Source organism: Macrobrachium rosenbergii, chromosome 47 (assembly GCF_040412425.1).
Source record: "Macrobrachium rosenbergii isolate ZJJX-2024 chromosome 47, ASM4041242v1, whole genome shotgun sequence".
Classification (NCBI taxonomy): Eukaryota; Metazoa; Arthropoda; class Malacostraca; order Decapoda; family Palaemonidae; genus Macrobrachium; species Macrobrachium rosenbergii.
The window spans coordinates 17,936,026-17,957,589 of NC_089787.1; the positions used below are offsets into that span (position 1 = coordinate 17,936,026).

Consider the following 21,564-nt stretch of genomic DNA (forward strand, 5'->3'; position numbering starts at 1 on the left):
CCCTTGCTTTTGGAGGCACTTAAGTAATCTTTCTTGAGTTTCCTTGCTTGTGGGGACTCCCCACCAACCCTTTTTTGGGGTTCCTTGCTTGTGGGAACACTCAAGTAACCCTTCCTTGAGTCCCTTGCTTGTGGGGGAACTCAGATAACCATTTCTTGAGTTCCCTTGCTTGAAGAGACACTCAACAAACCCTTCCCCGAGTTCCCTTGCTGGAGGAGGCGCTCAAGTAACCCTTCCTTGAGTTCCTTTGCTTACGGGGACACTTAAGTAACCCTTTCTTGAGTTATATGCTTGTGGGGACACTTAACTAACACTTCCTTGAGTTTCTTTGGTTGTGGGGACACTTAATTAACCCTTCCTTGAGTTCCTTTGCTTGTGGGGACACTTAAGTAACTTTCTTGAGTTATTTTGCTTGTGGAGACACTTAACTAACCCTTCCTTGAATTTCTTTGGTTGTGGGGACACTTACTTAACCCTTCCTTGAGTTCCTTTGCTTGTGGGGACACTTAAGTAACCCTTCCTTGAGTTCCTTTGCTTGTGGGGACACTAACGTAACCCTTCCTTGAGTTCCTTTGCTTGTTTAACCCATTCTTGAGTTCCTTTGCTTATGGGGACACTTAACTAACCCTTCCTTGAGTTCCTTTTTATGGAGACACTTAACCCTTCCTTGAGTTCCTTTACTTATGGGGACACTTAAGTAACCCTTCCTTGAGTTCCTTTGCTTATGGAACACTTAAGTAATCTTCCTTGAGTTCCTTTGCTTGTGGAGACACTTAACTAACCCTTCCTTGATTTCATTTGCTTGTGGGACACTTAAGTAACCGTTTCTTGAGTTCCTTTGGTTATGGGGGACACCCCTTCCTTGAGTTCCTTTGTTATGGGACACTTAAGTAACCTCTTCTTGAGTTATTTGCTTGTGGGGACACTTAACTAACCCTTCCTTGAGTTTCTTTGGTTGTGGGGACACTTAAGTAACACTTCCTTGAATTCCTTTGCTTGTGGGGACACTTAAATAACTCTTTCTTGAGTTATTTTGCTTGTGGAGACATTTAACTAACCCTTTCTTGAGTTTCTTTGGTTGTGGGGACACTTAATTAACCCTTCCTTGAGTTCCTTTGCTTGTGGGGACACTTAAGTAACCCATTCTTGAGTACCTTTGCTTAGTTACACTTTGAGGTCCTTTGCTTATGGGACACTTTAGTAACCCTTCCTTGAGTTCCTTTGCTTATGGAGACACTTATGTAACTCTTCCTTGAGTTCCTTGAACGTGGAGTAACCCTTCCTTGAGTTCATTTGCTTGTGGGACACTTAACTAACCCTTCCTTGAGTTCCTTTGCTTATGGGGACACTTTAACCCTTCCTTGAGTTCCTTTGCTTATGGGACACTTAACCTCTTCTTGAGTTATATGCTTGTGGGGACACTTAACTAACCCTTCCTTGAGTTTCTTTGGTTGTGGGGACACTTAAATAACACTTCCTTGAGTTCTTTGCTTGTGGGGACACTTAAGTAACCCTTTCTTGAGTTATTTTGCTTGTGGAGACACTTAACTAACCCTTCCTTGAGTTTCTTTGGTTGTGGGGACACTTAATTAACCCTTCCTTGAGTTCCTTTGCTTGTGGGGACACTTAAGTAACCCTTCCTTGTGTTTCTTTGCTTGTGGGGACACTAAGGTAACCCTTCCTTGAGTCCCTTTGCTTGTGGGGACACTTAAATAACCCTTTCTTGAGTTCCTTTGCTTGTGGGGACACTTAAGTAACCCTTCCTTGAGTTCATTTGCTTGTTAAGTAACCATTTCTTGATGTCCTTTACTTATGGGGACACTTAAGTAACCCTTCCTTGAGTTCCTTTGCTTATGGGGACACTTAAGTAACCCTTCCTTGAGTTCCCTTTGCTTGTGGGGGACACTAAGGTAACCCTTCCTTGAGTTCCTTTGCTTATGGGGACACTTAAGTAACCCATTCTTGAGTTCCTTTGCTTATGGGGACACTTAAGTAACCCTTCCTTGAGGTCCTTTGCTTATGGCGACACTTAAGTAACCCTTCCTTGAGTTCCTTTACTTATGGAGACACTTATGTAACTCTTCCTTGAGTTCATTTGCTTGTGGGAACGCTGGAGTAACCCTTCCTTGAGTTCATTTGCTTGTGGGACACTTAAGTAACCATTTCTTCAGTTCCTTTTCTTATGGGGACACTTAAGTAACCCTTTCTTGAGTTCCTTTGCTTATGGGACACTTGCTTGTAGGGACACTTAACTAACCCTTCCTTGAGTTTCCTTGGTTGTGGGGACACTTAAGTAACACTTCCTTGAGTTCCTTTGCTTTTGGGGACACTTAAGTAACCCTTTCTTGAGTTATTTTCCTTGTGGAGACACTTAACTAACCCTTCCTTGAGTTTCTTTGGTTGTGGGGACACTTAATTAACCCTTCCTTGAGTTCCTTTGCTTGTGGGAACACTTAAGTAACCCTTCCTTGAGTTCCTTTGCTTGTGGGGACACTAAGGTAACCCTTCCTTGAGTCCCTTTGCTTGTGGGGACACTTAAATAACCCTTTCTTGAGTTCCTTTGCTTGTGGGGACACTTAAGTAACCCTTCCTTGAGTTCATTTGCTTGTGGGACACTTAAGTAATCATTTCTTGATGTCCTTTGCTTATGGGGACACTTAAGTAACCCTTCCTTGAGTTCCTTTGCTTATGGGGACACTTAAGTAACCCTTCCTTGAGTTCCTTTGCTTGTGGGGACACTAAGGTAACCCTTCCTTGAGTTCCTTTGCTTATGGGGACACTTAAGTAACCCATTCTTGAGTTCCTTTGCTTATGGGGACACTTAAGTAACCCTTCCTTGAGGTCCTTTGCGTATGGCGACACTTAAGTAACCCTTCCTTGAGTTCCTTTACTTATGGAGACACTTATGTAACTCTTCCTTGAGTTCCTCTGCTTGTGGGAACGCTGGAGTAACCCTTCCTTGAGTTCATTTGCTTGTGGGACACTTAAGTAACCATTTCTTGAGTTCCTTTGCTTATGGGGACACTTAAGTAACCCTTCCTTGAGTTCTTTTGCTTATGGGATACTTAAGTAACCTCTTCTTGAGTTATATGCTTGTGGGGACACTTAATTAACCCTTCCTTGAGTTTCTTTGGTTGTGGGGACACTTAAGTAACACTTCCTTGAGTTCCTTTGCTTTTGGGGACACTTAAGTAACCCTTTCTTGAGTTATTTTCCTTGTGGAGACACTTAACTAACCCTTCCTTGAGTTTCTTTGGTTGTGGGGACACTTAATTAACCCTTCCTTGAGTTCCTTTGCTTATGGGGACACTTAAGTAACCCTTCCTGAGTTCCTTGCTTGTGGGGACACTAAGATAAACCTTCCTTGAGTCCCTTTGCTTGTGGGGACACTCCCCTTTCTTGAGTTCCTTTGTTGGGGACACTTAAGTAACTCTTCCTTGAGTTCATTTGCTTGTGGGACACTTAAGTAACCATTTCTTGATTTCCTTTGTTATGGGGACACTTAAGTAACCCTTCCTTGAGTTCCTTTGCTTATGGGGACACATAAGTAACCCTTCCTGAGTTCCTTTGTTTGTGACACTTAAGTAACCCTTTCTTGAGTTATTTTGCTTGTGGAGACCCCTTCCTTGAGTTTCTTTGGTTGTGGGGACACTTAATTAACCCTTCCTTGAGTTTCTTTGCTTCTGGGGACACTTAAGTAACCCTTTATTGAGTCCCTTTGCTTGTGGGGACACTTAAGTAACCCTTCCTTGAGTTCCTTTGCTTGTGGGGACACTTAAGTAACTCTTTCTTGAGTTCCTTTGCTTGTGGGGACACTTAAGTAACCCTTCCTTGAGTTCCTTTGCTTGTGGGGACACTTAAGTAACCATTCCTTGAGTTCATTTGCTTGTGGGAACACTCAAGTAACCCTTCCTTCAACTCCTTTGCTTGTGGGGACACTTAAGTAACCGTTCCTTGATTTCCTTTTCTTGTGGGGACACTTCAGTAACCCTTTCTTGAGTTCCTTTGCTTCTGGGGACACTTAAGTAACAATTTCTTGAGCTCCTTTGCTTATGGGGACATTTAAGTAACCCTTCCTTGAATTCATTTGCTTATGGGGACACTTAAGTAACCCTTCCTTGAGTTCCTTTGCTGTGGGGACACTTAAGTAACCGTTCCTTGATTTCCTTTGCTTGTGGGGACACTCAAATACAGTTTTCTTGAGTTTCCTTGCTTGACGAGACACGAAAGCAACCATTTCGCCTCTTTTCTTAGTTTAGCTTCAGGATTTTCTCACCTATATCTGGTTAACTAGTAGCAATTGTTCATGGTTATACATTATGCAAAATCTTTCATATTTGCTATTCTTTATTCTACCATTTTACTATTCCGTTGGTAATGATTCTTCATAGTCTTAAGGCTTATTCCATGAGGATGTATACGCATCATGAATAGAAATAATGATATGTGATTCAACATGAGGTAACCAAGCATGAGTTTAACATGATTTAAGTTAGATTCGCGTTAACCATTTTGAGATTTTAGACTAGTTACCCATTTAATAGAGTCATTTTCTTTTATGTATGTTCAAGAAAACAATAGAAAACGAGAAACCTTGATTTTTTATGGGTAGACTATTATAATATCTTATTTCCTTATATGTAAAAAAAAAAAAAAAAAATTATAAATTGTGAACATGATTACATGATTCATATACACTATGATATATATATATATATATATATATATATATATATATATATATATATATATATATATATATATATATATATATATATATATATATATAGAGAGAGAGAGAGAGAGAGAGAGAGAGAGAGAGAGAAAATTTAGAAAAAATAGACCCTTTTAATGCATTTTTCAAGGCTTGATAGTTTGTTATCTATTCATATAGTAGCCTGCTAGTAAGCATATTAATTTTATTTGATAGTTATGAAATTTTCAAAATGGTCCTTTGCATTAAAAAGATGTTCTTGGTTTCTATTTGCCAACTTTCACATTTTAAAAAATATAGGCCTATTCTCTGTTTTATATCAACTGCCGTTAATTTTGAATTGTAATAATTGTGATAATAGTAATGACTGCTGTCTTTTTCCCCCAGACAGTGCACTTCAATTTATCCCGGCTTTCCCTCGAGGAGGCAATGGCGCCGACGCAGGAGGTGAAGGACCTCTTGCAGAAAGCCTTCGACATCTTCAAGGGCAACGTGGCCAAGGGCGTCCCTGAACCCGACGAGAGATTCTTTAGGAAGATTTTCGATTCAGATGAGGTAGGCCTACGTCCTTTCATGACTGAATTTCACTCTTTTTTTGCGAATAATTCGTCTCCGTTTCATTCGGTTGTAATCATCACGCATCAATAGAGGCTTTTGTTCTATGACTGCCAGTGTCTGAGCACTGCTATAATAAATCTAAAAAGTGTATTGACGTCGATCCTTAGCTGAGTAATTATTGAGGAAGCCAAAGTCATTGATAAGACCTTCAAAGAACCAGTTTTGAATGAAATTAAAGTTCCTTATAATAAAAAATTGGCTGCAAGCTGATGCCCTTGTATCCTTGCATACAAACACCTTTCTGAACAAGTTTATAGGCCTATCCTCTTGTCTAAAGGATACTACTGATTTTACAAGTAATAATAACAGTGGTTTGCCTCCCCCCCCCTTTTTTTTTTATCTAACCTAACATACTTCATAAAACACAAACAACTCAGTGTCAATTTGTTGGTGCCCCTGCATCCTTACATATGAACACCTTTCTGCCTAACTTTATATTTTCTTATCTGAAGGAAGTTACTAATTTTACAAGTAATGTAACAGCTGTGTGCCTTCCTTTGTCTAATCTACTCTAGGGCCCTACTTCTCCATCATACCCAGGCAACTCACTGTGATTTTATCGATACCCCTGTGTCCTTACGTATGAACACCTTTCTGACCAAGTTTATAGGCCTATCCTCTTGTCTATAAAGGAAGCTACTGAATTTATACAAGTACCATAAAAGTTTTGAGCCTTCCTGTGTTTAGTCTAGAACCAAACGACTCCGCGTCACTTTACGCAGCCATGATTCCCCACAGCAGGAGAAACAGCAAGTCTTCGTCAAGATCCGCGTGTCCAACACCGGGAAGGCCACGACGCTGAGGCTCAACACCAACGAAGCCTACGTCCTGAACGTCAAGACCAACGAGACGAATTCCCTCACCAACGTCACCATCGACGCCTCGACCTTCTTCGGCGCTCGTCACGCCCTGGAGACTCTCTCCCAGCTGATCGAGTACGACGCCGCGAAGGGCTCGCTGCAGGTACGGGAGGGGGAATGGCAAGGTGTTGGTTGTGTATGGGCTTAATATACGTGAATTCATGCACTCGTTCAGCTTCAGTCCTGCGTGAGGAATGTGTGGTGATAGATTGCAGAGTAGCCTATACGACCTTTTTGATATAGTCAGAATAATCTGGCCATTTCTTTCACTGTATCCTGGGCAAACGCTTCAATGTTTATCAGTGAATATATAATTTATCTATATTTATATATGCTCCACACATTTCCAGATCGTTTCACAAGTGGCCGTTGTCGACAAACCCGCCTTCAGGTACCGAGGGATCCTCCTGGACACGGCCAGCAACTTCATCAGCGTGAGAGCTATTGAACGCACCCTGGACGCCATGGCTGCCAACAAACTCAACACCCTGCATTGGCACATCACAGACACAGCCTCGTTCCCTCTGTACTTGAAGTCCTTGCCAGATATGTCCTACTTCGGATCCTATAGCCAGAGACAGATATACAATACCTCGGACGTTTCGCACGTCGTGGAGTACGCGAGAGTGAGAGGGATTCGGGTGGTTCCCGAATTTAGTGCCCCCGGTCATGTTGGTAACGGGTGGCAATGGACGGAGAAGAAGGGACTTGGCAAGATGGCTGTGTGCGTTAAGCAGGTAAGCGGAAAGAGTTGAATGAATGGGACAAGTTGGTATCTGCAAAACTGTCATGTCCATGTCTTCATTTCCATACATTCATTCATTACAACTTATTTCATTTCATTTATTTGTTGCTTGAGGAAGTGGGACCTACCGGGATTGTCCATATCAGCAATTTATTTAGCTATTTACAATGTTTTGAGTTTCTTTGGAGAAAACTTTTTGTAAATCCATAATGCCTAAGTCAGTCCAAAGTTAATATACTTGGATCATAAATAATTTTGCTTCTGTGTATATGGTTAAAGAAATATATTTACATATACATACACACACACACACACCTACATTTATACCTCTAATGGCTAACCTGAACAGGTAAACCCACGCAGTCATACCTGTATGCCTGTAGGCGTGTAGAGTACTATGAGTACACCTGTGCAGTTCTACTTGAGCGGGTAAACCGCAGGTGTACATACCTGAGACAGGTAAACGTGCATAGGTCCACCAGCAAGTGTTGAAAAGCCTTTTGAAATTAACCCAAGTTCCTTTTCTTCTGTCCTTCCATTTGGACACAGCATCTAAATGTTTGTTATTTTTGTCACCTTAAGCCCTTCAACTGACTTACATTCCCTTCTTCCAGGAGCCCTGGTCAACATACTGCACTGAGCCTCCCTGTGGACAGCTGAACATCGCCAACAACAACACATATGGAATTCTGACTCAGATTTATGAAGAAATGGCTGACATTTTCGCACCTCTGGATCTTTTCCACTTTGGAGGGCAGGTAAGACGGATCTGTTGTAAAATTTCCACTTTGGAGGACAGGTAAGAGAGTTCTGTTGTAAAATTTCCATTTGGAGGACAGGTAAGACAGATCTGTTGAAAAATTTCCACTTTGGAGGACAGGTAAGACAGATCTGTTAAAAAATTTCCACTTTGGAGGACAGGTAAGACAAATCTGTTGTAAAATTTCCACTTTGGAGGACAGGTAAGACAGGTCTGTTGTAAAATTTCCACTTTGGAGGACAGGTAAGACAGATCTGTTGTGAAATTTCCACTTTGGAGGACAGGTAAGACAGGTCTGTTGTAAAATTTCCACTTTGGAGGACAGGTAAGACAGGTCGGTTGTAAAATTTCCACTTTGGAGGACAGGTAAGACAGATCTGTTGAAAAATTTCCACTTTGGAGGACAGGTAAGACAGATCTGTTTTAAAATTTCCACTTTGGAGGACAGGTAAGACAGATCTGTTGAAAAATTTCCACTTTGGAGGACAGGTAAGACAGATATGTTGAAAAATTTCCACTCTGGAGGACAGGTAAGACAAATCTGTTGAAAAATTTCCACTTTGGAAGACAGGTAAGACAGATCTGTTGAAAAATTTCCACATTGGAGGACAGGTAAGACAGACCTGTTGAAAAATTTCCACTTTGGAGGACAGGTAAGACAGATCTGTTGAAAAATTTCCACTTTGGAGGACAGGTAAGACAGATCTGTTGAAAAATTTCCACTTTGGAGGACAGGTAAGACAGATCTGTTAAAAAATTTCCACTTTGGAGGACAGGTAAGAAAGATCTGTTGTGAAATTTCCACTTTGGAGGACAGGTAAGACAGATCTGTTGTGAAATTTCCACTTTGGAGGACAGGCAAGACAGATCTGTTGTAAAATTTCCACTTTGGAGGACAGGTAAGACATATCTGTTGTGAAATTTCCACTTTGGAGGACAGGCAAGACAGATCTGTTGTAAAATTTCCACTTTGGAGGACAGGTAAGACATATCTGTTGTGAAATTTCCACTTTGGAGGACAGGTAAGACAGATTTGTTGTGAAATTTCCACTTTGGAGGACAGGTAAGACAGATCTGTTGTGAAATTTCCACTTTGGAGGACAGGTAAGACAAATCTGTTGTGAAATTTCCACTTTGGAGGACAGGTAAGACAGATCTGTTGTGAAATTTCCACTTTGGAGGACAGGTAAGACAGGTCTGTTGTGAAATTTCCACTTTGGAGGACAGGCAAGACAGATCTGTTGTGAAATTTCCACTTTGGAGGGCAGGTAAGACAGTTCTGTTGTAAAATTTCCACTTTGGAGGACAGGTAAGAGAGTTCTGTTGTAAAATTTCCACTTTGGAGGACAGGCAAGACAGATCTGTTGTAAAATTTCTACTTTGGAGGACAGGTAAGACAGTTCTGTTTTAAAATTTCCACTTTGGAGGACAGGTAAGACAGATCTGTTGTAAAATATCAAACGCGTCCTGATATCACGTCTCCCACAAAAAACTCTGTCCATTATTTTGCTTTTTTTTTTTTGTATATTTTTCATGTTGATAATCAAAAACAGGCAGAAAAAAACATGACTTCTCTCTCTGATTCACTTAATTTGACCATTTGTTCAAAATAAAAAAAAAAATAAAAAAATTTGCCTTTCTGGGAAATGTCAAAAATATATATGTCCTCTACTTTTCAGATGATTTTGTTCGATTCCAATAGATTTTCAAAGTGAAAACAGAATTTCTTTCTGGAGCAGAACTATATTCTCTCTCCCTTCGATTTTAATAAGGACTAACCTTTCACAAACTTCTGCTGCATCACTCATTCAGAAGGACAAGAGTTGCTTTACATATTTATCTCTCTAAGTATTCTGCTGTCAAATGTATTCACCTGAACTCCTGAAGTTTAAGGTTATCCTGTCGACATTAACGAATGAAGCAAGGTAATCTTACTGAAGAATTGAAAAAACTGGTCACAAATAGATTAAAGGAGTAGCAATATATATATATATATATATATATATATATATATATATATATATATATATATATATATATATATATATATATATATATATATATATATATATATATATATATACACACATATATACACACACATATATATATATATATATATATATATATATATATATATATATATATATATATATATATATATATATATATATATAAATATATACACATATATATGTGTGGTGTGTATTCAACTGAGTTTCAGGGGTAATTCTATACCTCCAAGCAGTAAACATCTGATAAGTTTTCATATTTTTCTGCACTTGTGCATCTATAAACGTATAAATAAGTTCTGCTTATAATACACTTCATTCACAACTACTTAACCATGTGACGCCACAAATAGATATTAAATAAATCAACTTTTTTGTAGGAAGTAAACTTGAACTGCTGGAATACCACTGAAGAAATCGTCAGCCACTTGACTGAAAGAGGTTTGAACCAATCAGTTGACTCCTTCCTCGACCTCTGGAGCGAATTCCAGTCCAATGTTTACAACATGTTCCCCGCAGACAATCAGACTGGAAAGGTCCAGGGCATCCTCTGGAATTCCCAGCTGACTAGTGCAGAAAAGGCTGACAAATACCTCGACCCTCGCAAGTACATCATTCAAGCCAGCGGAAGTGTCAAAGACCAGAGAGTCATTGGAGACCTCCTGAAGAAGGGCTACCACGTGATACTAAGCAATTCAGACGCCTGGTTCCTGAACTGTGGCTTTGGGTCATGGGTGACCAAAGGCCAGCACCCTTGCGGGTCGTACAAGGGGTGGCAGGCTGTCTACGACAACAGTCCTCACGACGTTGCCTCCAATGAGACCGGGTCGTACCAGAAGAAGCTGTTGCTCGGTGGAGAGGCTGTTCTCTGGAGTCAGCAGGTAGATGATGCTTCTCTTGATGCAAAGGTGAGTTGGTGGGAAAGGTGTGACTTTTAGTGTCTAATTCTTTAATAGCCATGGTCTTGTTCATATGAGTTTGAACATCTTGCATGTCCCACACAAAGGTGACCTAATGTCCTTCCCAGGAATGTCGAGGTCTAAGATTTCTGGAACACCTTGGTTCTCAGCGATGTTGGACAATCCTCTCGCTGGTTTCTTTTTCAGATTGCATCTTTGTTAGGCTTTATCTCCTTTTTCTATAGAGTGCTGTACTCCATAGCTATTTTCTGATGATCCTGCTCTGAATCTGTGCTAAATGTATAGCTGTTATTTCTTATCTGTACGGTATTCGTCAATGCAAATTTCAACCATTACATAGGATAGAAGGTAGAATTTTACTTACCTTATTTATTACTGTTCACAGCATTAGTGTTTATCATCAGCGCCAATGACTAACACTGTCGTGACATCATGACAGTTAAGCAGATTCCAAAAATTTTTATGAATCAGTGGTAGTTGGTATAGGACTTTTAATGTTCTTGTTTAGACAAGGCATGATGGACCTAGGCATGATAGAAGTAAGAAAAGAAGTGGTACTTATCCAGAAAGTCAGTGATAAACTTTACCTAGTCGAGATTCAAGCACCGTTACCCTGCACGTGTGGTTCAGGCTGTCATGTCCAGTCAAAGACAAGAGGGAAAGGTTGGCTCACAAGATCACATGTACTGGCCATTTCTTCCACCAAGCTTTGCACAGAGTAGCCAATGTATTTTCCATGTTGGCAAAAATCAAAGTTTTGAATGTCTGCTCAGGGGATTTCACACAGTAGAATTCCAGTTTGATTTCCATTATTGGCTACATTTGCCACTAGGGTAAAGATATAGGCCAGTGAATGTTTCGGGTGATGCACCCATCGCAGCTGAAGTTGAGAACCTCAGATGGATGTTTCATTTTACCTTGTCTTTTCAGCTATGGCCCCGTGGCGCCGCGCTTGCAGAGAGGCTCTGGACGAATCCAAAGCATAACTGGGAACCAGCTGAAATCCGCTTCATCCACCAGAGACAAAGGCTATTCCAGAGAGGGGTCATGGCTGACCGCATCCAGCCTGAGTGGTGTCACCAGAATGAGAAGCTCTGTTACCTCAGATAAGGTTAAACATCGGCCTTTACCGTTAGGAGTAGAGCAAGAGGAATTTACTTGTGAAAATGTCAACGTATCGTTTTCCAAACCATGTTACAAATGGTATATAATCCTTGACCTTCTGTAAACTAATGTTCCAAATATTTAAGAGATTTCTTATATGCCGGCAAATACTTTAGTTAAAGTGATTGTTTCATTTCCTTCCTAATTGTATTCATTAGACCAACTACAGTAGATTTAGTCTGGATCTCTTTCATAGACTGCTTAAATAGTTAACTTTCTGTAGCTCCTGTTAGACCTGCACTGCAAGTACTGGTGTGTTACCAATCTGCACTAGAGCTATAGACATGGGATGAAACCTTTATAGTTAAATGTAGAGAACACTTCGAGGTGAATGAACTGAGACTAAAGAGCTCATGTAACATGTTACACTCTGAATTACTGTTCAGTAGAGTTGGTGAAATTACCTCCATAAATGCTTATCATAAATAATCCAGAAAAATTTCTAGAGCTAAGCGACCTTATCAAATTCGGCGAAAGCCTTTGAAGAAATCCTCGTTTAAGACAACTGTAGCTTTAGACGTCAAATATACCTGGGGAAAGGTGAGCCTTTAAAGCCTAGATTTCCATGTCAGCCTGACTTTAAAATGAGAAACGACTGAAGGGTCAATAACTTCAGTACCTTTCAAACCAGGAACAACAGGGGCAGTTAATATGATCGTTCTTATCATGTTACAAAAAAAAAAGTCTGGGATCGACGATAATCACGAAGATAAAAGGTGTCCCCAGAGAGAGAACCAGAGACGGGTGATCCCATTTTGATAAGAGTTCTCAGAGGACTCGGAGCTTTGTTATCAGACCATAAATGATAATGACTAGATGATCTAGATTGACGCTCCATAAACGATTATGCAGGTGTCGAGGAGATTATCGAAATGTTGCAGTTTAGCTTGACACATATACAACCTCACATATTTAATGCTTCTATAACCAAAGAAAGCATCATGATTTAAGTCAAATTCAGGCGTACACGCCCTCATCAATATTCTTCCTAGTTCAGCCTAGCCTGTCCATCTAACTTCATCTACTAATTCCGCCACCAGCAAAATAAGCAATACCCCTTTTGGGGGCTTCGATGAAATTAGAGATAATTTGTTGTGGAAATTAATGGTCGCTGGCCTTTCCAGTGAGTATGGAAGGTAATTATTGAATAGCCAGTTATTCTATAATAATAATCATCTCTAAATTCTAAGCAGAGCAAACATACATACATTCAATTTCAGTTACCAGGCTTGTCACCCCTAAAGGTCTCTACAAGTCTTGGAAATCACCCCTTGCGAATTGTTATTATTATTATTATTATTATTATTATTATTATTATTATTATTATTATTATTATTATTATTATTATTATTATTATTATTATTCAGAAGATGAACCCTATTCATATGGAACAAGCCCACCACAAGGGCCACTGACTTGAATTTCAAGCTTCCAAAGAATATGGCGTCCATTCGAAAGAAGCAACGGAAGGTAATGGGAATTACAGAAAGCTATTAGAAAACCAGATAAATTAACAAATTAATAAATAAATAAAGATATAGGTAAAATAATAAAAATACAAGTTGAATTGTATTAGGGTAGGACTGCATTGCACCTTCCTTGAACTTTTGAAGTTCCAATGCACACCATCCTCTGGGAAGCTGTTCCACAGTCCAGAGGTGTGAGGAATGAAGGGAATGAAGGACCTCTGGAACTGAGAATTCCCCCTTTTTTAACAATGTGGTGCCCGTGACTGGGCATAGAAGCCCGACTCAGTCTCCAGAACTCCTCAGTCTAAAGAAGAATGAAAGAAGGGTTAATACACCGAGAGAGAGAGAGAGAGAGAGAGAGAGAGAGAGAGAGAGAGAGAGAGGTAAGCATTGCAACTCGGATTCGATATCCCCCTAACGGAGCAATAATAACCTTCCTTAAGACTGCCAAGATAATCCCGCAGCTTGACGTATTTTTCGTCGAGTGTCAGGCGTTCCCTTTTATCAAGTGCGCATGCGCTGCAAGTCATCATGGAACTGACGTCAGCGAGATCGCGTTACAAAGACGCCGACATTCTTTCTCTCTCTCTCTATCTCTCTCTCTGGGGCCGATAACGTCGGCTTTATCTGGATAGAGATAACGATGCGACTCTGGCTTGTTATCTACGCTAGTACTAAACGCCGTATGGTAAATGTAGAGCAGACGGCTGCAGGATGATATTCGCTTATTAATAATGGGTGTATATAATAATTAATGGGCGTATATAATACTTTGATCCCCTTGGGGCTAGTACTAAACATGGCGGAATCTCCCTGGGACGCCGTGTTTAGTACTAGCCCCTCGGGGATCAAAGTACCGTATACACCCATTTTTATATTGTTTGGTCGACATATTATATTAATAAACGATATCTTTTGATCCCGGAGGGGCTAGTACTAAACATGGCGGTAGCTACTTGGGACGCCGTGTTTAGTACTAGCCCCTTGGGGATCAAAGTACTGTATACACCCATTTCTATATTGTTTGGTCGACAAATTATATTAATAAGAGATATCTTTGTTCCCCTAAGTGCTAGTACTAATCATGTTGGAAGCTCAATGGGACGCCGTGTCTAGTACTAGCCCCTCGGGAATCAAAACATTGTATATACCCATTTCTATATTGTTTGGTCGACAAATTATATTAATAAACGACGTCTTTGATCCCCGAGGGGCTAGTACTAAACATGGCGGAAGCTCAATGGGACGCCGTGTTTAGCACTAGCCCCTCGGGGATCAAAGCACTATATTCACCCATTTCTATATTGTTTAGTCGACAAATTATATTAATAAGCGATATCTTTGTTCCCCTAGGTGCTAGTACTAACCATAGCGGAAGCTCAACAGGACGCCGTGTTTAGTACTAGCCTCGTTAGAACGCCAAGAAAAATCGTCTCTTCCGCGATAACGAGTTCATCCCACCCATTTCTGGATGTGGAATATCCGCCTTCTTTTGAATTCCAAAACTTCCGAAGTTCCGTTTTCCTGAGAGGCTGTTTGCTGCGCAGTGTAGCCAGAAGATTAAACATATCAATTAATGAAATGACGTCACCGGCTGCTGTCTCCTCAGTGAGAGCATAACTGTCTCTCCTTTCGTTCCCTCATTGGAAAACTGAGAGCATTTGACGAATCCAGGTATAGTCCTGGAGTTCCAGTTTTCAGTACCAGAGACTTCCAGGCTTAAATGAATATATATATATATATATATATATATATATATATATATATATATATATATATATATATATATATATAAATTCTGACTCACGTCAGGATCAACCCAGGTCTCTCAGGTGGAAAGCAAGGGCGTTACCCACTGGGCCATACAAGTCTAAAAGAAGTCGGAACCTGAGCAACTGCACCAAGGAATTACCTGGGCAAGCTAACTTACCAGCGATTTTTCCCCAACTTCCCGACTCAGCAATGACCCAATGGACAACATTTCATTCAAAATCCTTCTGATGAATAAGATAGTTCATCAACACACAATCACGTTGACTCACGTCAGGATCGAACCAGGTCTCTCAGGTGGAAAGCAGGGCGTTACCCACTGGGCCATACAAGTCTAAAAGTCGGAACCTGAGTTCACAGGAATTACCTGGGCAAGCTAACTGCTTGCATACCAGCGAGTTTTCCCCAACTTCCCGACTCAGCAATGACCACCTGAGAGACCTGGGTTCGATCCCGACGTGAGTCAGAAATTTATTTCTGTTCCACACGTGATTGTGTGTTGATGATTTCTATCTTATTCACTCAGAAGGGATAATTCGAATGAAATGTTGTCCATTGGGTTATGAAGTCGGGGGAAGTTGTCGAAAACTTCGCTGGTATATCAAGTGAGATAACCTGAGAGACCTGCTCCCCTTTCTGTTCCACACGTGATTGTGTGTTGATGATTTCTATCTTATTCACTCAGAAGGGATAATTCCATGAAATGTTGTCCATTGGGTCATTGCTGAGTCAGGGAAGTTGGGAAAAACTCGCTGGTATGCAAGCAGTTAGCTTGCCCAGTAATTCTGGGTGCAGTTGCTCTCAGGTTCCGACTTCTTTTAGACTTGTATGGCCCAGTGGGTACTTCCACCTGAGGACCTGGGTTCGATCCCGACGTGAGTCAGAAATTTATTTCTGTTCCACACGTGATTGTGTGTTGATGATTTCTATCTTATTCACTCCAGAAGGGATAATTCGAATGAAATGTTGTCCATTGGGTCATTGCTGAGTCGGGAAGTTGGGGAAAACTCGCTGGTATGCAAGCAGTTAGCTTGCCCAGGTAATTCCTTGGGTGCAGTTGCTCTCAGGTTCCGACTTCTTTTAGACTTGTATGGCCCAGTGGGTAACGCCCTTGCTTTCCACCTGAGAGACCTGGGTTCGATCCCGACGTGAGTCAGAAATTTATTTCTGTTCCACACGTGATTGTGTGTTGATGATTTCTATATATATATATATATATATATACTGTATATATATATAATTTTATAAGCTCTAAAGGGGAGTGGCTAAGTGTTGAAGTTTGGGGGTCCAGTTCAACGTCTGTCCAGCAAGGCAGTCTCTATTTTGATCACTAATACGTATTCTCAAGGTCAGTCGGTTCGTAACTGTACAATCGTATAAAAAAATTAATAAAACGAATACTGGCTATAATGTGCATGAGATTATTATTATTATTATTATTATTATTATTATTATTATTATTATTATTATTATTATTATTATTATTAATGTTTTGAAGATAATAACAGATTCAGTCGAATTGATTTTTCATTGATTCATTCTGATCCTATTTGTATTTCTTTTCTGTTCAGTGCTAAAGTTGGACAACAACTATTATTATTATTATTACCTACAAGAAAAAAACCAGATGTCTTTAAATAAAATGCATACGTATCCAACAGGAAAACACCTCTGACATTATGGAGGTCCTTCCAAGGCCAACCAGTAATCCCTGAAGAGATGCTTGTATACCGCCCACTCCAGCCTGAGAAGCGCCGAAGTCGAAGATGGTCACGCATCCCAGGCCCACAGAAGAATTGGGGCCAGCTTCCTTCTCTGGCTTCAGGGATTCGGATTTTTCATTTATTAATTAATTTTTTCTTTTTTAATAAGTGAGATCTTTTCTTTCTTTATTCCCCTTTACCTTCTGTTACTTCTTCCTAATGAACGCCTTAATATTCTCTGGAACCTTGAATTTCAAGTCAGTGGCCCCTTTGGTGGGCTTGTTCCATATGAATAGGTTTCATCTTCTTAACACTAATAATAATAATAAAAATAACAATAATAACTGCACTTCACCGAGGTTCTGGGACCTCGCAAAGGCTCCATGAGGAAGTACAAGGGACTGCTCTGTTTTGTATCCCATTTCTATTAAAAATGCTATAACTGTTTATTTTTGCATTTTTTTATTTCTTCGTTTTCTTTTTACCTTGTTTTCTTCTGCCCAGCTATCAGGAAGGCTTTGCCAAAGTGACCTTTTTGGCACAAATTCCTATTATTATTATTATTATTCATAAATATGTCATGCCATCATTTTAATTCATGGCATCTATTTTTTAAAAATAATAATAACAATAATTTAAAATAATAATAATAATAATAATAATAATAATAATAAAGGAAGAACCCTTCTTTGAGGGCAGTTTCATTAAAACCCTAGCTGGTTCAAAGAGCATTTAATTTATGCAGAGAGAGGACACTCGTGCCTTCCCTTTGTAACGGCGGGGAGACGGTGGCGCCTCTACCGGCGGGCGCGTAATTGGAAGCTGTCAACAACATGACCGGGACACAGTTCTGCTGCAGTTAATTGCCGGAATTCAAGGAAGAAAAGGACTGAGTTATCATTTTTTCGATTCCCCAAAGGCAAGGAAAGGTGGGTGATATGTTTTCAGTTACGTTTTATCAAAACTAAGTTCACACTGACGAAATTATGAGATATGTTGATGGTTATTCTCTCGTTGTTCCTTTGACCAAAGAGTATGCTGTACTCTAAGCTCTCTGCTTTGGTTGTTTAATTCACCACGTTTTGTCTAGACACTACAATGGTTACTGAGTGCTGTTGTAGCGAATAAGCCATTCTCTCACTGCTCAAGCTATTTGTTTGTTTAATTGGGTTTCCCCGGAAACTCTCAGAGTCATAATCACTTAGATTTCTTCTTTTTGATTCCTCTTTGGGTGGTCTTCTTTCTTGCATTTCCACATTATTGTTCTTCTGCTCCTGCTGTCACACAAACATTCCTGTAAAAAATGAGCACTGGTGGTGTAGTGTGGTATGAGGAGAAATGTGCTCAGTAAAAGTTTGTTTAAATTATCTAATTATTAGATATTTAATTAATTTGGTTGATATGTCACCCTTTCCCATACTGTCAAATGCTCCTGATGAGGAATGGATTGTGTGTTGATTTAAGAGTACACAGAATTTGTTGAGGAGAGGGACCAATTGTTCAATTGTTTCAATAGTGGAACTCGTACCAGTAATGCAAAAATGCGAGATGCCATGAGTCTGAAATCAGGTCACAAGGAATTTCTAGTTTACTGCCTCACATGGTTGGATGGTATCAAATCACTTGATCCGAGAAAGTTGCCTTGCCTCTCTAGATGGCAGATGGCACTCAAAGGTCTGTTACAGTTGTGGGATGAGTTACGTTCAAAGTACAAGCTGTCAATCAAGATTCTTTGGAGAATTTATTTTCAATAGTTCGGGGGAAAAATGGGCACAGGGACAATCCAGAAGCATGTCAGTTCAGGAGTGCATTCCGCCAAGTCATGGTGAATGCTATTATGGTCCCAAGTGCTGGTGCTAACTGCCGAGAAGACATTCATACCTTCTTGGTAATTCTGAACTACATAGAGACTTCAGGTTTTGCAAAATCTGCAGTGAAAGTCACACATTCTTCTCTGCCAACTCCTGTATCAGTACAGTCAGTAATCACCCTTCCTGGGGGAGACCTACCACTCGAGGAATGCAATGTGTTAGCATGCATCACAGGTTTCATTGGGCGTAAGACTCGTCACAAGGTTTGTAGAGAATGCAGGACAGAGCTTCAAAGTACTCTCGACCCACACAACCCCGTTCGTGTTTTCCCTTCCAAGAAGACTTTCGGTAACACACTAGGAGAGGAGCTAATTGTGCCCAGTACAGTCTTTCACGACAAGATGGCTCAGATGGAAAACGAGTATAGAAAGATGGTTTCTGACATTTACTACATAAGCATCAGTCATCATCACACTTTGAAAGATGCAAACAAAAGTCTTTTAGCTGCAGGTCGAAAGAACAGAAATCTTGTGAAGTTCAGCCAGGGGCGTCATTTCGGATTTTTGTTGGTGGGGGCAAAGATGGTTTGGCGAGCGAAGCGAGCCTAACCAGCTGAGTTTTTTATTTTTATTTTGAGCTATTTTATGTGCTTTTTGAAGCCACATGAGCAAGGGGTTTCAGCAAAATAGGCAGACAAAAAAACATTGTGTGTGATAGAGAAATACAGATTGATAGATTGATAGATAGATAGATAGATAGATAGATAGATAGATAGATAGATAGATAGATAGATAGATAGATAGATAGACAGATATAACTTAATGTGGTGACACATTTGAATTTCGGTAGGAATAATGGAAAACCCGCTGCTGTTACTTCTTGGAGTTTGGGGGTGTGAGGGGGGGCAAGTTGAGGCTTGGGGCGGGGGGTAACTTGAGTCTTGGGGGGCGCAGTTGCCTCCCCCAGCCCCCCCAAATCACGCCACTGGTTCAGTCATCTGTGATACTGAAAATGTATACTTGCAGTGCAGGGCCCCAGGCGTGCTAAACATACTAGTGATGTCTTAAGTTGTATCCTCATTTTTCTGGCTTCCCTTGTGATAATATCTCTGTTTTGCATTTAATCTCTGAATAATATGGTTAGAAACATGTTTGTATTTGTCTACAGTCGCAGAAAAAAGTTCGAAAGAAAGTTAATTACGATCTGGTATGTGACTATGTAATGTTGGAAAAACCTTAAAGAACCCAAAAATGTAATGTAACGAACAAAAGCTTTACTTTGCACCATCGTAAATATTAGTGCATCCCGGCCCAGCATAATAAAATATAGATATCATTTCCAGTGTGATAAAATAAAGATATCAATTTACAACGGAGTTTGTTTATAGTCTGGCCTGATATATCTTATAACTTTATTATTTATTTATTTATTTATTTATTTCCTTTCATCCAAAATGAAACCTGGTTTAGCACCAGTAGTTATGTATGCATTTACTAATTTTTTCCCAATGGAATATTTAAATAATCAATCCAGATTAATGCATTACTATATAAATAATAATAAAAGATCAGGAGACAGTGTTCCAACCCACAAAGTGCTAACATTCGTCTTAAGCATTAGAGTGTTCTATGCCAGTACGAACAAATGCTGTCGCAGTTAACGCGCTCACCGTCGGATGGCGCCACCTGTCCCACTGTTACAATTTTCCCGTAAGGACTCTCGCCACTGTCCACTCTTTACTTTTCTATACTCTTTGGCTGAAGAAATAAAAAGATAAGAAGAATAGAGAAGACTTTATAAATTAAATGCCGTGGAAACAGAGCTATAATAATAATAATAATAATAATGATAATAATAATAATAATAATAATTTTTGTGTAATAAAAACCCACAATTATATAGTAAACTACATTATCTGTAAAATACTTTTCGATTTTATATTGTAAAATATAGTTTACTATATAACTGTGGATTTTTATTGCACAAACTGTTTTTCACGAGATTGTGAATTTCTTAGCAGTAATAATAATAATAATAATAATAATAATAATAATAATAATAATAATAATGAATTCGTATCTAAGACATATCTTCTACTGATGAGGTGAAGCCCTTGTCTGGCCTCAATACAAATCCTTGATGGTCAACATGGCTTGGCTATGCCCTTAGAATGTTTAACGAAGCCACCTTCCTGGTGTTTGCCTGTTGCTGTAAATTCCTGCTCTCTCTCTCTCTCTCTCTCTCTCTCTCTCTCTCTCTCTCTCTCTCTCTCTCTCTCTCGTGTCAAATAATAATTCTCTTTATTCTGATGGATCTTCTCGCAGAGAGAACATGGCTGGTTAGGTTATGCCCTCTCTCTCTCTCTCTCTCTCTCTCTCTCTCTCTCTCTCTCTCTCTCTCTCTCTTACTGGTCTCACTCTACCTCTCCTAATCCACTTACTTCCCTGGTTCTCTCTCTCTCTCTCTCTCTCTCTCTCTCTCTCTCTCTCTCTCTCTCTCTCTCTCTCTCACGCCATCTTCTCAGTCTTACTCTACCTCTCCTAATCCATGTGCTTCCTCCCCCACCTCTCTCTCTCTCTCTCTCTCTCTCTCTCTCTCTCTCTCTCTCTCTCTTGCTGGTTTTATTCTACCTCTCCTAATCCACTGCCCTCTCTCTCTCTCTCTCTCTCTCTCTCTCTCTCTCTCTCTCTCTCTCTCTCTCTCTCTCTCGTGTCAAGGATAGCTTCTCTTTATTCTGATGGATCTTCTCGCAGAGAGAGAGAGAAATGACAAACATCGAGCTGGTTAGGTTATGATCTCTCTTTCTCTCTCTCTCTCTCTCTCTCTCTCTCTCTCTCTTACGCCATCTTCTTGGTCTCACTCTACCTCTCCTAATCCACTTACTTCCCTTTCCCTTCTCTCTCTCTCTCTCTCTCTCTCTCTCTCTCTCTCTCTCTCTCTCTCTCTCTCTCTCTCTCTCTCTCTCTCTCTCTCTCGCGCCATCTTCTCAGTCTTACTCTACCTCTCCTAATCCATTAC

General features: G+C 40.1%; 1 protein-coding gene across 3 annotated transcripts in view; it reads left to right on the forward strand.

Moving 5' to 3' along the window:
- LOC136830562 (chitooligosaccharidolytic beta-N-acetylglucosaminidase-like) overlaps window positions 1-11,914 on the forward strand; it is a 21,990-nt gene extending 10,076 nt beyond the window's left edge. Inside the window, exons 4-9 of one of the 3 annotated variants that reach the window (XM_067090072.1) lie at window positions 5,102-5,269; window positions 6,071-6,295; window positions 6,543-6,929; window positions 7,552-7,695; window positions 10,090-10,617; window positions 11,560-11,914. In XM_067090072.1, coding sequence (XP_066946173.1) covers window positions 5,102-5,269; window positions 6,071-6,295; window positions 6,543-6,929; window positions 7,552-7,695; window positions 10,090-10,617; window positions 11,560-11,739 — 1,632 coding nt within the window. In that variant the 3' untranslated portion in view covers window positions 11,740-11,914. The remainder of the gene's footprint in view (window positions 1-5,101; window positions 5,270-6,070; window positions 6,296-6,542; window positions 6,930-7,551; window positions 7,696-10,089; window positions 10,618-11,559) is intronic. The other 2 variants (XM_067090073.1, XM_067090074.1) reach the window with 2 other exon arrangements.
- Window positions 11,915-21,564: the final 9,650 nt, after the last annotated feature.